This window comes from Thamnophis sirtalis, unplaced genomic scaffold (assembly GCF_051295495.1).
Source record: "Thamnophis sirtalis isolate CommonGarterSnake01/CBP01778 unplaced genomic scaffold, rThaSir2_p1.2 scaffold_14, whole genome shotgun sequence".
NCBI lineage: Eukaryota > Metazoa > Chordata > Lepidosauria > Squamata > Natricidae > Thamnophis > Thamnophis sirtalis.
Window position 1 is genome coordinate 13,739,388 of NW_028261394.1, and position 16,576 is coordinate 13,755,963.

At 43.5% G+C, this 16,576-nt stretch overlaps 1 protein-coding gene across 1 annotated transcript in view; it reads right to left on the minus strand.

Annotated features, from left to right (window-relative positions):
• Window positions 1–16,576, minus strand: part of CFAP70 (cilia and flagella associated protein 70) — a 57,047-nt gene that overhangs the window by 7,380 nt on the left and 33,091 nt on the right. Inside the window, exons 18-22 of the mRNA XM_087728660.1 lie at window positions 15,903–16,103; window positions 10,385–10,531; window positions 7,737–7,858; window positions 5,220–5,372; window positions 2,971–3,132 (exon numbers count right to left, since the gene is read on the minus strand). Coding sequence (XP_087584786.1) covers window positions 2,971–3,132; window positions 5,220–5,372; window positions 7,737–7,858; window positions 10,385–10,531; window positions 15,903–16,103 — 785 coding nt within the window. The remainder of the gene's footprint in view (window positions 1–2,970; window positions 3,133–5,219; window positions 5,373–7,736; window positions 7,859–10,384; window positions 10,532–15,902; window positions 16,104–16,576) is intronic.

Genomic DNA, 16,576 nt, shown 5'->3' on the forward strand with positions numbered 1-16,576 from the left:
CTTTCTTCTTGAATCCTATGGTATAGTGCAATCGTAATGCAATATCGGGTTTTCAATTTCAATTGTATAGCATGTGAAGGATGGGTGTTTGTGTTTTAATTTTTATATTTGTAAACTGAACATGGCATTTAATTTCGTTGTACAATGTGCAATGACAATAAACCAACCCAACCCAAACTGCCCGAGTAGGTTTTTTTTTGGGGGGGGGGAAACTGGTTTAAGCAAATTGTTATGATTATTAAAATGATCATAACATTATTTTCATGGGAAACAATTGATTCTTAGTCTACTGTCCAGATTGCGCAAAACAGCAAGACCTCAACTTGAACACTAGCAAGCCTCAGAGTAAACCCGAAACTCAACAAATCCATCTCAAATTCTTAACATAATAAAGTGGTCATTATATTTACAGTGTATATTGGTACTAACAGCACTAGCAATTAATTAGCTAATTGGTTGCAACAATTTCTTATTTACCCTCCAGTAATAGTGTAGTGTCCACAATAGACAGCCAACACTGAATCATCTGCTATTTTGGGCCAATACACAACCATCACATTCCTCTAAAACTCAGAAAGCTCAAACTGCCGGAGGAGCTGCTGATTCAGTTCTACAGAGGAATTATTGAGTCTGTCATCTGCACCTCCATAACTGCCTGGTTTGGTTCTGCAACCCAACAAGACGGACAGAGACTTCAGAGGAGAATTAGAACTGCAGGAAAAACAATGGCTACCAACCTGCCTTGCATTGAGGACCTGTATACTGCATGAGTCAAAAAGAGGCCTGTGAAAATATTTACAGACCCCTCACATCCTGGACATAAATTGTTTCAACTCTTACCCTCAAAACGACGCTATAGAGCACTACACACCAGAACAACTACCGGTAGACACAAGGACGCCCCCCACATGCCATCACTTTGCTAAACAAATAATTCCTTCAACACTGTCAAACTATTTACTAAGTCTGCACTGCTATTAGTCTTCTCATCATTCCTATCACCCATCTCCTCCCACTTATGACTGCATGACTGTAACTTTGTTGCTTGTATCCTTATGATTTATATTTATTTTTTCCTAATATGATTTGATTGCTTATTTGTAGCCTATGACTATTATTAAGTGTTGCACCTTATGATTCTTGACGAATGTATTTTTTCTTTTTATGTACACTGAAAGCATCTGCACGAAAGACAAATTCTTTGTGTGTCCAATCACACTTGGCCAATAAAGTATTCTATTCTATTCTATTCTATTCTATTCTATTCTATTCTATTCTATTCTATTCTATTCTATTCTATAACTCTTATTCTATTCTATTATCTAACTCTTATTCTATTCTACTCCATTCTCTAACTTCTATTCTATTCTATCCTATTCTATCCTATTCTATCCTATGCTATCCTATGCTATCCTATGCTATCCTATGCTATCCTATGCTATCCTATGCTATCCTATGCTATCCTATCCTATCCTATTGAGTCTAAGCCAACAGCAGCAGGGACAGGAACACTCCCTCCGGTTGTGCAGGCCAGACTGAACGTTTTAAAAGAAAATAGTTACTGAATCACAACTCACAAAACACAAATCCAGATGTAGAACTCGGAACCTGATCAGAATTCTCCAACAGACTGAAGTGAAAACAACACTCCCCAAAGAGACAGACAGGTTGTGCTCTGAGCTGAAAGTGTTTGAAAGGTTCACTTGTAGCTCACAATCATAGGAGGGCAGAAAGATTTGCACAACTCTGCTGTACTCCTGAAATATCTGAAGTCCCGGGGAATGTAACTGGACAAAATGCACAACACAGATGATGAGGTACAACTAAAAGTAAAGGTAAAAGTTCCTACGTGCTAGTCGTTCCCCACTCTAGGGGGCGGTGCTCATCTCCGTTTCAAAGCCAAAGAGCCAGCGCTGTCCAAAGTCATCTCCGTGGTCATGTGGCCAGCATGACTAAACGCCAAAGCCACACGGAAGGCTGTTAACCTTCCCACCAAAGGTGGTTCCTATTTTTCTACTTGCATTTTTTACATGTTTTCAAACTGCTAAGTTGGCAGAAGCTGGGACAAGTCACGGGAGCTCACTCCTTTATGCGGCGCTAGGGATTTGAACCGCCAAACTACCAACTTTTCTGATCGACAAGTTCATAGCCACTGAGCCACCGAGTCCAAGGTACATCTACTCCCTTTCAAACTTCCTAGTCCGTTTTCTTGCTCTGAAGGCCTCCAAGAACAGGTCTGCTATCACATCTTTCCTTGGGTGATGGTTCATTCATTCATTCATTTACTTACTTACTTACTTACTTACTTATTTATTCTCTGCTCTCAACAAATCTGGATGTTCACAATGATCAAATGGAGACAATCCAATCAATAAAACTTAAAAGAAAAACATGGAAAATTGATGAAGTGGGGGGTCTCCCCTGGGTGCAGAAGGACCAAGGAACTACCAACTCAATAAACAAAAGCCTAATCAAACAGCCACCAAGGACGCTCCAATCAATATTGACAGGGAAAGCCATTTTTATATAAAGACAGCAAATCCCATTTCCTTCAAAGCACTGATGATGTTACCTAGCTGGGTCATGAAATGTCTGCAAGAAAACAGTCAAGTTCAGAGAACACCAAGGACTCCCTAGTTCAACCCCGAGGTACAAATAGTCTCTTCTATTGGCATTTACATATAAACAGAGAGCAAATCCCACTCCCTCCTAGGACTGGTGATGTTACCTAGTTGGGTCATGAAATGTCTTCAGCAAGGAAACAAGTTCCAAGGACCCTACAGTTCAACCCTGAGCTGCAAATGTTCTCTTCTATTGGAACCAGGTCTTAATGGCTCTTCTCGATAACAGCAGAATTGGGGCCTTCTGGACTTATGGGGAACTGAGACAATGTTTCTGCCCATCGAAGTTCTTTGGGGCAAGGAATCCACCAGGATCTTCTTGTTGGTCCCATTTCTACTACCTTCTCACCTCCTTGCCTTCCAGATAGATGGAACCCAATCGCAGGTACACCGTATGCATATCCTTCGCGTCCGTCACAAAACTGATGGTGCGTTCATAGCAGGACTTTGCTTCACTGAAATTCCCGGTCAAATAGCAGAGATGGCCTTTTTGAGCCCAAACCTCTGGATTCTAGAGAGGTTGCAGAGAAAGCAAGGGGTTAATCATGACCCGTAGAAGCTGGCAATGAATCATAGGATGATGAGGCTGGAAGGGACCTTAGAGATCTTCTAGTCCAACCCTCTGATCAAGGCAGGAGGCCTTATATCATCCTGGTGGAATCAATACTTTTCCCCTTAAAAGCTAAGTAGGTAATGGGGATGATGAGTCGAAAATTCTGAAATAATTAAGATTCTTGGGGATGTTGACAAAGGAGAGCTTATACTATCCAAGAAGCAGGATAATTCTAGAATTGTAACCCACTAGATGAGAAGATGCTCTAGAATAAAACTGGTCCATCTGCCTCTCTGAGTTGGAACATATCTAGCCATCCTGAGCAGAATGGCTGTGAAACTAAAGAGTTTAGGTTTCCTCATCCTAGCTTAAAATCACTACTAATGTTAGCCTCTCTAGATATATGTTCTGATCCCCTCCTCCGTCTAGTAATGAAAGCCGAGACAAGCTTAACTAGAATGTCCTTTAATAGCAAGACCAAAATTTTGGTGGCTGAAAGCCAAGCAAACAAACAGATAAGGACCTTGGCAGCAACTCCGACAAACCGTGGCAGCAATCCAGCCTGCCAAGTTAGTTACAACAGTTCTCTTTAGTCAATGCGTTGACTTCTGCCAAAGGGGCATGTCCCAAGCAGTCTTTTTTAGCGTCTGGAGAGGAGCCTAATGACCACCAGCTGAGCGCAATTACCTCCTATAATTGCATAATTGTTCCTGACACCTAGTAGCTCTTCGATGGCGTGCATCCAGGAACAACTCACTGCTGGCTTCTGGATCACTCTCCCTTGTCTCCTCCCCACTGGTTCAAGGCTCAGGCCCACCTGGTGACCAACCAGTCTCTCTGCGCCCTGCTCGGAGTTAGAATCCTGTCCAGGGTCCTCCACATCCTCTAGAGCCGACTCATAGGGCCCCTCGGTGTCGGAATCTGGTGGCAGCTCCAACAGCTCCTGCTGAGCCACAACAGATATCTATGGAGATTCTCAGTCATCCAGATTATCTTGGATGAGAAGCAAAACGTCTTCAAGGAAAAAATGAAATTCAGTTGCCTTTTGAGGAAAAAAAAGCACTTTGAGACAACCCTGACCTGGATGACTGAGAATCTCCATAGATATCTAGGGAGGCTAATATTAATAGTGATTTTCAGCTATGATGAGGAAGCCTAAACTTTAGTTTCACAGCATTTCTGCTCAGGATGGCTACAACGAGGACAGCAGAATCAGCTACCTCTAGTGTTCCCAACCTTGCCAACTTTAAGATACATGGACTTCAACTCCCAGAATTCCCCAGATGGCTGGCTGGGGAATTCTGCAAGTTGAAGTCAACAAAATTGGAAAGCTTGAGAAAGACTGCTCTAGTGAGTTCCTGGCAATTGGCCTCCCAATCATTTCCCCCACAACTTTGCTCAAAACTGGGCTGTCCCTTACCCACTAGCATAAAGGGGGTTGATTGGTAGAGTAGGGGAGTAGTAGTTCCTAGCAGTTCTGCAGATTGCTGTTTTGCCACTTGGGGTCTCACTTATGTTTATGCCTAGATATCATATCAGTGTGTATGTGTGTAGGTGGGTGAGAATAGAGTAGAGTAGAACAGAACAGAATCAGGAATAGAATAGAATATTGGAATGAAATGGAATGGAATGGAATAGGACAGGACAGGACAGAATTCTTTATTGGCCAAGTGTGATTAGACACACAAGGAATTTGTCTTCAGTGCATAAGCTCTCAGTTTACATAAAAGCTATATGTGATGCCACCATACATTCAAATATAGGCACTGAGGGCACCATGGATGTAGGGTAGAAAAAAACTGCAATCGTTGCAGTGTGATGAAAGGAAAGAATAAATATATGGCATCCCTGAGCTGATATGTTCTGTTTGGGAGTTTGAATATTACAGAGAAATCTTCTAATGTTTGTAAACTGCCCAGAGTTGCCACTGGATGAGGAGGGCGGCACACAAATCTTATCTAATCTAATCAATCAATCAATTAATCAATCAAGTTACTCTAGTTGGGTAATTAGAGAGTCCCAAAGTGCTAATGAGAGGTACGCACCAGGTAATCAATCTGCAAAGCCATTTCCAAGCTCTCTTCTGACTGCTCATATTCCTTCTTGAGCATATACGTCTGGGCCAGCACCAAGTAATAATCACAGCTGGGGCCTCCTTGGGGGGAGATCAACTCATGCGCCAGCGCCCTGTGAACAAACTGGAAAGAGAGAGCCAACCCTTGGCTGCGTCATTGCTGCACGACCATTGAAATCCCCCTAGTGTCCTCCCTTGCTGCTCTTAGTCTTTGTTTTCCTACTCCTAGGAGTATCCTAGGGGCTGCCTCTTGCCCTATTGATGGGAGCAGGAGAGGGAGGCCTCCCTGAGCAATGTTTTCGGCAGCTAGGAGTTTCTTGGATTAACGTTTCTAGTTCTTTGAACTAACAAAGCAATTTCTTCATCACGAATGCAGAGTCTGGAAAGAACTGATTCAAATCTGCTAAAAACACAGACTGCGCCAAGACTGATTAATTTGCCAACTTATTATGCTTCATTCATCTTCTTTTAATGACCTCATAATCCCTTGCGCAGTGGAGTCTGGGCAACTGAATTGAGCTGAGTGTTTAATGGCCGGATGCCCTTACCTTTCGCCAATATGGAGGTTTTTTTTACCAGAAGATGCAGTCTCATTGTGTCCAGAGAGAGAAATATCTGCCTCTACCTAGGATCGAACTCACAGCCCCCCTGATTGTGAGGTGAGAGCTCAATCTCTAGGCCACCGCCCCACTGAAACTTATTATGCTTCATTGTAATGCTCACTCAGTTAGGCAGCACTAAGGATTCGAACTGCTGAACTGCCGACCTTTCTGATCGACAAGCTCTGTGTCTTAGCCACTGCATCCCTGTTTTCTCTAGACTAGCCAGACCCAAATCCTGCAACCATCTTTCATAGGTTTTAGTCTCCGGGCCTTTAATCATCTTAGTTGCTCTTTTCTGCACTTTTTCCAGGGTCTTAACACCATTTTTGTAACATGCTGACCAAAACTGGATGTAAGTATTCTTTTTTTCCCCCATTAGTGTCATAAAACAGCTTGAGGAACCCGCTGCCTGTCCCCAGGATGCCTTTGCTCTGTCTGCAATCCAGACGGTGATTTGCTGAGCCCAGGCGACAGAGCAGAGAAGAGAGTGGAGAGATTCAGAGCAATATATCAGTGCGGTGGCAGCTTTTTCTGGCTGCACAGCAAGCTCTCGGTTCTACCCAGTTTCATTGCTAGGGAAAAGGCTTTTAGAGAGAAAAGGGAAATAACTATGATGAAGCTGAGAGAAAGGGAAAAGGGATTGATATTCGAGAAGTAATGGCAATTAGCTATGTAATTTAGAAAGATTACTGCTGGCCCGACAAATGTTGAAAAATCATATCCAGGTTCTGGGTGCCGGAAATAGATAGATAGGTAGGTAGGTAGATAGATCAGTGACGTGCGGTGAGCTTTACGGCTGGTGAGGCAGCTTTTTAGACTTGTGGACTTCAACTCCCAGAATTCCACAGCCAGGCATGCTCAGTTCCAATTTAAAGCGACAGCATTTTCCCCCCTTGCAAAATAAGTTTTCCCATTCTTTTTCTTCTCCCTCCCCCTCCTCCCTCCCTCTCCTCTCTCTCAAACTGACACACACACACAGAGAAGTTGGATCCCTCTCTCACTCACTCACTCACTCTCAAACAAACACAAACACAGAAGTTGGATTAGATATATTTTCCAAAGGCTTGAAAGCAGCTCCTCTGCCATACCCCCCCCCCCTTCCCCTGCTGCCTTCCGATCGGAGCCTTTGATTGCAGGTGAATCACGTTGTAATCAGTGAAGCTGGGCTTATATATTTTTATCCAGGTGTGTGTGTTTGTGTGTGTTTGTGTGTTTGAAAAGGCAACGTGGTTCTGCCAGAGCTCTGAGTCAGACTGAGCTAGTTGTTCCCAGAGAACCCTAAAAAGCCTCTAAAAAATGCCCTCTACAGGAGGCGAGAGAACACATGCCTTCTTTGCATATGAAATTTTTCGCTTTTTAACCCTTGCTTAACTCTTAAAAGGTGAAAAATTGCTTATGCATAGGAGGCCCCTAATTCTCTCGCTTCCTCCTATAGTTAACACTAAGCACTATTCCAAGTCACTGTGACTTAGAATCTGGCAGCAATTACCTTGGCTTTAATTATTTTTTAAAAATTCTTTAAAATTCTTTCCTTTCCCTTATGACTGGTGAGGCCACGCCTCCCCTGCCTCTAGTGAAGAGGAGAGAAACAAGTAAGCCCAATTTTCACAGAAGCTACAGGAAATCTTCAATTTAGGGTTGAATGTGGCAAGAAAAGTTACAAAACGGGGCAAAACTCACTTAACAAATCACACACCCCCACCCCACCCCTCAAATATCACAAAACAAATTCATGTAACCTTAATCCTGGCCCCCTCTGCTTCTGTGATGGAAAAAAGGAGGGTTGACTGTTATCCCAATGGATGTGCTCTTGGTAACTCCTAAATCGATGCACCTAAATGTTTTCCAGGCTTTCTCCCGCCTCGTTTGACCCACGGTTGACTCACCTGAAGGGCATTGACATCCAAGAGGAATTTTATTGTTTCCATGAAAATAGAGGTGGTTTGAGGGGACACCATGAGCAGGCTCAGCTCTGGTTCAAATGCAACTGCAGCAGGTTTGGGCATTTCTGAAATGAAACAAGAGAGCAAGGAATTTGAGGTAAACACTGAAATAGCAGGTCAGCTTGGTCGTTCAACAGTGAGACAGTGATGAAGCGAGCACAGCAGCGCCTGCATTTCCTGCATGAGAAGAGCACATCTTCCTTCCTCTGCCCTTACTACTTTCTCTAGAGGGACGATTGAAAGCATCCTGTCGTACTGTGTTATTGTGTGGTTTGGAAATGTTACTGCATCAGACACGATGGCTAAGTAGAGAGTGGTGAGGACAGCAGAAATGGTTATTGGCAGTTCACTTCCTTCTATCCAGGACATGGCATAATATGCGATGCTTGACCAGGGTCCTGAGTATTGTCAGGAATGCAACACATCCTCTTCATGACTGGTTTTCCTTGTTACCTTCTGGGAGAAGGCTTCACAATATTCGTAGCATAACAATGTGATTCTGGAATAGCTTTGTACCATAGAGTATCAATCTTGTTAATTCTCAAGATTCTTTTTTCCACTATGTATTCTAAATCTGTGATTAATATGTGTGTGTGTGTGCATGCACACACACAGATAGATATACTGTAAATATACTGATATATAGATTATAGGGATATAGAGATATAGAGAGATATAGAGATATAGATAGATATACTGATACATAGATATACAGATATAGAGATATAGATAGATAGATACTGATATATAGATATATTATAGGTATAGATAGATATAGATATGGAGATAGATAGATAGATAGATAGATAGATAGATAGATAGATAGATAGATAGATATACTGATATATAGATTATAGAGACATAGAGAGAGATTGATATACTGATACATACATAGATTATAAATATACATAGAGATATGGAGATATAGAGATATGGAGAGATAGATAGATAAATAGATAAGATAGATATAGATATACTGATATATAGATTATAGAGATAGATAGATATAGATATAGATATACTGATATAGAGATATCAATAGATAGATAGATAGATAGATAGATAGATAGATAGATAGATAGATAGATATAGATATACTGATATATAGATTATAGAGATATAGATAGATAGAGCATATGTATGTGTATAGTAGGGACGCGGTGGCTCAATGGCTAAGATGCTGAGCTTGTCTCATTTCATCTCAACCCACCTTACCTTACTTTCCTTTACCTTATCTGGGAACAGAGAATCAGCCATTTTTCTTTATTCCTAGTGCTTAGTTAATGGAATTTCAGTTCTGGAACCTTGTTTTGCAGGCTTGTGTTGAGTTTCCAGCTGGACCTCAAGTTGTGCAGCAGGGTCAGCAAGCTCTTGCCACTTTCATCAGAGTGACAAGTACAGTTTGCGGCATTGCGTTGCAAACTCTGGGCCTTGGGTGTGTATGTATGATGTGGAAAGGGGAGACCCAATGGAGCAGGACGTCCAGCACAACATTGCAAGGCTGCTATGGCCAATCTGTGCCCACCCAACCCCAGCTTATGCTGCGGCTAAGCAGCCTTTGAGAAGGATTTGGCTAAATGGGATACTGAGGTGAGCGGGAGGGACAGAGGTCGGGATGGGATTGAAAATTTTTAGCAACCAGTTCTCTGCCCAGTTGCTGGGGAGTATGGCTATTTGGCGTCCTGCACCATGGCGGGGGGGGGGGGGGGCGTTTTCTCCCACCCAGGCTCCAGAGGCTTTTTTTTGAGCCTCCGGGAGGGTGAAAACGGCCTCTGCCGGGCTCTGGAGGCCAGAAACAGGTACATTTCTGGACTTCCGGAACTTTTTCGCCTCCCGCAGGCTCCACAGGACTTCTGGAGGCCAGAAACAGGGCTTTTTTCTGGACTTTCAGGACGCCCATTTTTCACCCTCCCAGATCCTCTGTGCGGGCCCTGCACTTACCTGGCAGGATGAACGGGCCGCATGGAGACTCCTGAGAGGGGAGGGGTGGGTGGGACCAGCTGGTTCTTGCCACAACTGGTTGGGTGAACTAGTAAGAACCGGCTGAATCCCACCCCTGAATGCAACCCCTTGGATGGCAAGGCGATACTGAGATGAGAGGGAGCGACAGGGGTGGAATCTGAATGAAAGATGAAAGGAGGGGTGTTCATGGAGATTCTCCATCATCCAGGTCACGGTTGTCCCAAAGATGTTTTTTAAAAAGGCAACTGGGCTTTCTTGGGAGTTTTTCTTCCACAAAAATGTTTCACTTCTCATTCCAGAAACAGAAGAAATCCAAGAAAACCTAGGTGCCTTTTGGAAAAGCACTTTTTGGGGCATGAAAGGGGAGGCCCTCACAAAGAGCCGCATGTGGTTCTTTCATCCCTCTGCTGTCGTTCCCTGTCACCGGTCGGTGCCACAATTGATAGGGCTTTCAGGTAGGACAGGTAGAGGAAAAAGTATCCTGTGCTAGGAGGAGACTCTATGGTGGGGGAACCGGACTCCTGGCCAGCTCCAGAATTGAAAGGGGGGCTTCCGGTTAGGACCTTTGTGGTTCTTTGAGTGTTTAAGGTTGCCGACTCCTGCTCTAGCTATTCCCTACGACCGCCTACCTCTCTGAGTGCTCATCTTAAATTTACTGGGTGTAACGGACAACCTCTTGAACGGTTTGTGTATGGTATCCTCTTCGTGTGCACGAACGGAGCTGGTTGCTTCGGGAGACTCTGCTTGGATTTTCACTGCGGCTTCTGGAGAGTCGTCTGGAGATAAAAAGGAAACCAACCCCTATGCGTCACAAAAGCATTCCTGATTTGACCAGCCTCTTTCACTGGATGGCAGAACTATATTCGGCAGAAAGTCCCCACCACCACATCTAGGCTAAAATCTAAATGGTAAAAGGTAAAATATTTCCTCTCTCCAGTCATGTCCAATTCTAGGGGGCGATGCTCATCTCCGTTTCCCAGCAGAGAGAGCCATTGTTATCTGAAGATGTTTCCATTGGTTATGTGACCGGCATAACTATACATGAGGTGCACGGAATGCTGTCACCTTCCCATCAAAGTGGTACCAATTTATCTACTTGCACTTACATGCTTTCAACTGCTAGGTGGGCAGAAACTGGGGCAAGGTGTTGTGGTTCGCTGGCGGCCTGTGGAGCTGGCAGCGGAGTTGGATGATGAGGAGATTAGGGAGGAACATGGGTCTGTCCTGGAGTCTGGGGAAGGCTCAGACGAGGGCTCTGCATCAGAGGCAGAGAGGGGGCCAGGGCCATCTGGGAGTAATGTGCTGTCTCTGGAGCCTCTGGAGTCTGACATCAGTGAGGCAGAAGAACAGTGTGAGCCTGTTCCCAGTGTGCGCATGCGCAGAGCTGCCAGAAGGCAAGAACAATTAAGAAAAATGGGCGACTTGGGAGTAAGGCTTGGAGATGATTGGCCCCTCCCATAAGACATAAAAGAGGAGCAAACGGACATGAGCCTTTGCAGGAAGCAATTAGTTCATATAGTCGGTTCAAGCTCTGAGAAGTCCTGTTGGTCTCTGTGCTACATTTGGCCTTGCAAAACTAATTGGCAATTAGATCTCTGGCAGCGTTTCAAGGGAGATAAAGGTGGGCGCTTATCAACATTACCCTGAAAGACTGCGTCAAATTAAGCAGACATCTGTCGGAATCTTCACAGGCTGTTTGTGGATGACCATAATTCACAGCCGTCTAAATAATAGGAAGTTTTTGGGACTAATATTGTGATTTATGCTTTCTCAGGAAGCCTAGGTGAGAACACAAGAAATGGGAGCTCACTCCATCACACAGTGCTCGGGTCTCAAACTGTTGACCTTCCAGTCGACCAGTTTACAATGAGTGTAACACTACTCAGGAATGCAGCTAACTTTCTGAGTTAATTTATGGGCCGCGCGGTTTGTTGGCCAAGGGAATCCATAGGAACAACTCCAGTGTTCTGGTAAGAGCTCTTCATTGACTGTCACACATCAGCCAATTCCCAAGGAGAAATTTCTTGGTGGTGAGAACAATGAATCAATGGAACAGTTCGCTTCCTGGAGTTGTGACTGCTTCATCGCTGGAGATTTTCAAAAATAGACTGGACAACCATTTGTCTGGGATGGGAGAATGTCTTCCGCCTTGGGCATGGGGTTCAGGTCCCTTCTGGCCCTAATAATTCAATAATCATTATCTTTGTTTTTCCAGATTGCTTTTTCCTAGACGCAGGATAGTGGGTTTGAGATGCCCTGTGTTGTAATATAGTTCCTTGTGCAGGTGTGTGTCCCCCATGGCCTAGTTCATACTAGGGCCTGCAGAGCCACGCTGAATCACACAGGAGAAAACAAACTCCTAAAACTCCATAACATCCTGATAATGTATAACATAACATTCTGATATGTGCCCTACCATTGACGTCCAGGATTTAACCATATATAGACTGAGCAGTAGATTAGAAATTGTACTTTTACAGGCTGTTTTTAAGCACATGCTATTGCTCCTCCTGCCTTTGTCCTATCTCAATAAAAGGGGCTCTCAGACCCCCAATTGGGGTCGCTCCATCTCGAGAAAGTTCGTGTCCTGTCTTTTCTCAAAATTGGCCTCATGGACGACCCACAGGAACATCACATTTGGTAGCAGAGGATGGTTACGTCACAGCCCTGGTGGCGCAGTGGTTAGAAGATAGTATTGCAGGCTAATTCTGCCAACTACCAGCAGCTCGATCCTGACCATCTCAAGGTCGACTCAGCCCTCCATCCTTCTGAGGTTGGTAAAATGAGGACCCAGATTGTTGGGGGTGACATACTGACATTGTAAACTGCTTAGAGAGGGATGTAAATCACTGTGGAGCAGTATATAAGTCTAAGTACTACTGCTAATGCTCTTCCTTTTCTCCTTCCTTCCTTCCATCCATCCATCCATCCATTCCAGTGGTTAGAATTCAGTATTGCAAGTTAACTCTGCCCACTGCCATCAGTTCGATCCTGATCAGCTGATCAGCTCAAGGTTGACTCAGCCTTCCATCCTTCCGAGGTGGGTAAAATGAGAACCCAGATCGTTGGGGGCAAGAGGCTGACTTTGTAAACCGCTGTGTAAAGCACTGTGAAGTGGTATATAAGTCTAACTGCGATTGCTGTTGCCAGGGAGGGGGTAACACAGAGGCTAATTTCAGAACCTTGCCTCCTGAATCCATAACCTTACACAGTAAATATCAAATTTAAGCTGGACTCCAGGCACTCTATTTCTCAATGCAGAGAGGTTTCCATGGAAACAATAGAAAGGCTGCAGCACTCAACATTGCCAGGATAAAGGTGAAAGGATGACATCTGGCTACTTTGGAAGGCACAGCTGAATTACTCTGGTGTTGCGATCCAGAAATTTGGCAGCTGAGCAAGAACGGAAAGATCTACAAGTGAAGAGAAAGGCCTGGGTACATTTTGATCCCACCTCAAAAAATAAATAAATAAAGATCTCACTCATTTTACAAATCTGCAATCGGGCTGTGCAAAAGACTTTTGAGTCTCAGCTGCCACCCTGATCTGAAGCTTTTGATTGGAAGTACAAAGCGCTCTATCCTGGATGTGAAAACAACGCGAGGTCATAATAGAAAAACCGACTCAGCCTTTCGCCTTCAAAACCACCGTTCTGCACTCAAAGCAGGAACTTTCCAGTGGAAATTGTTCAAACTCAAAATGTTTTACCCATCCCTGTTTTCCATCTGTAGGTAAGAGTAAAGAGTGCCCTCGCACGTATGTGCTAGTTGTTCCCGACTCTAGGGGGCGGTGCTCATCTCCATTTCAAAGCCGAAGAGCCAGTGCTGTCCGAAGTCGTCTCTGTAGTCATTTGGCCGGCAGACTCAACTCCCGAAGCCGCACGGAACACTGTTCCCTTCCCACCAAAGGTGGTCCCTGTTTTTCTACTTGCCTTTTTTACGTGCTTTCGAACTGCTAGGTTGGCAGAAGCTGGGACAAGTAACGGGAGCTCACCCTGTTACGTGGCTCTAGCGATTCGAACCACTGCTAACCTTCTGATTGACAAGCTCAGCATTTTAGCCACTGAGCCACCGCATTCCTTTTCCATCTATGAATGTATCTAAAAAAATAATAAATGTTATATTCCACTAGCAATGGAAATGGGGGAGTGGAACACGAGGACGGGCTGAAAAGGAAGCTTAATTTTACCTGGGTTTTTCCTTGTAGTCACAACGTCATAATGGAGGTCCATCAAGAGCGGGACTTTCCAACTTTGGCAACTTTACGACTTGTGGACTTCAACTTCCCGAATTCAGCACGGCTGGCTGAGGAATTCTGGGAACTGAAGTTCACAAGTTGTAAAGTTGCCAAGGTGGGGGGGGGGGGGAGACCCCTGACCTCAAGAACATTGGGAGCAGCAGCTCAGAATAGGCCTTATTGCAAACATTCTTGGCCAACCATGCTTTTTCCTATACAAGTAGTCCTCAAGTTACAACCACAATGGAGTCCAAAATTTATGTTCTTAAGTGAAAAATTTGTTAAGCGAGTTGCTGCCATTTTACGACTCTTCTCGCCACTTTTGTTAAGTGAATCCCCGCAGTTCTTCCGTTAGTCATGCGGTCCTTAAGTGAATTTGCCTTCCCCATGGACTTGGCTGGTGAGAAGGTCGCCAAAGGAGATCACAGGACTCTGGGACACTGCAACCATCATAAATCGGAGTTAGTGGCCAAGCCTCTGAATGTAAATCTCGTGCCCATGGGGTCATGAGATTTACGAGGCAAAGGTCATACATGTGAAAAAGTCACATTTTTTTCAGTGGTGGTGTAACTTTGAACGGTCACTAAATGACCCAACCTTCAAATTTCTAAGTTCTATCATATCTCAAGACCTAAAATGGACACCTAACATCAAACGTCATCAAAAAAGCACAACAAAGAATGTTCTTTCTGCGCCAACTCAGGAAGCTCAAAGTGCCCAAAAAGCTGCTGATTCAGTTCTACAGAGGAATGATTGAGTCTGTCATCTGCACCTCCATAACTGTCTGGTTTGGCTCTGCAACCCAACAAGACAGACAGAGACTTCAACGGATAATCAGAACTGCAGAAAAAACAATGGCTACCAACCTGCCTTCCACTGAGGACTTGGACACTGCACAAGTCAAAAAGAGGACTGGGAAAATATCTACAGACACCTCACACCCTGGACATTAATATCCATCAACTCCTCTCCTCAAAATGATGCTATAAGGTACCGCACACCAGAACAACTAGACACAAGGACAGGTTTTTCCCAAACACCATCACTCTGCTAATCAAATAATTCCCTCAACACTGTCAAACTATTCACTAAGGCTGCATTAACTATTACTATTAATCTTCTCATTAGTCCTATCACCAATTTCCTACCACTTATGACTGCAGGACTGTAACTTTGTTGCTTGTATCCTTACGATTTATATTGATTGTTTCCTAGTATGATTTGATTGCTTATTTGCATCCTATGACTATCATTAAGTGTTGAACCTTATGATTCTTGATGAATGTATTTTGTCTTTTTACGTACACTGAGAGCATCTGCACCAAAGACAAATTCCTTGTGTGTCCAATCACATTTGGCCAATAAATAATTCTAGTCTATTCTATTTATTCTAATTCCATTATTCTATTCTATTCTATTCTATTCTATTCTATTCTATTCTATTCTATTCCATTCCATTCTCATTCCATTCTCATTCCATTCTCATTCCATTATTCTATTCTATTCTATTCTATTCTATTCTATTCTATTCTATTCTATTCTATTCTATTCTATTCTATTCTATTCTATTCTCCTTCCATTATTCTATTTTATTCTATTCCTATTCTATTCTATATTCTAATTCCATTATTCTATTCTATTCTATTCCATTCCATTCTCATTCCACTATTCTATTCTATTCCTATTCTATTCTATTCTCCTTCCATTATTCTATTCTATTCTATTCCATTCCATTCTCATTCCATTATTCTATTCTATTCCATTCCATTCTGATTCCATTATTCTATTCTATTCTATTCCTGTTATATTCTCCTTCCATTTTTCTATTTTATTCTATTCCTATTCTAATTCTATTCCTTTCCCTGATTTTGAAGAATGTGGTAGAGTTTGTGGCTCGCATTGTCACCTTACCTGACTCCTCTGGGGCAACCAGGGACTGTCCCCGTGAAGCCCCCATGTATGACATTTTTTTCTTTCCTCCAGTTACCGGTACTTCTTCTATACTTGGAGGACTTGGTTTCTCTTTGGGCAGATGGGCCTTCTGGAGCTTGGTAGCCTCATGGAAGGCCATCTCGACCCTGATGTAGTTTTCCTGGATATCATAGAAAAGTCCTAAAGGGAAGGAAAGGGAAAGAAAAAGGAAATAATTATGGTGACGTTGAAAGAGGTATAGAAATGTTAGCAGGTTCTTTGGTATTCACCTAAAATGGAGAGCATTCTCTTTATTTATTTATTTAATAGATTGATTGCCCCCCTTTATTGTGTGCATCTCAAAACAATGTGCTTGCCTTTTGTTTTCCCAATGACAATCTGATGGGGTGGGCTGGGCTGAGAGAGAAGAACTGGCTCAAAGTCACGCAGCTGACTTTCATGCCTAAGGCAGGACTAGAACTCACCATCTCCTGGTTATTGGCCCAAAGTCACTCAGCTGATTTTCATGCCTAAAGCAGGACTAGAACTCACCATCTCCTGGTTATTGGCCCAAAGTCACTCAGCTGATTTTCATGCCTAAAGCAGGACTAGAACTCACCATCTCCTGGTGATTGGCCCAAAAGCACCCAGCTGGTCTTCATGCCTAAAGTTGG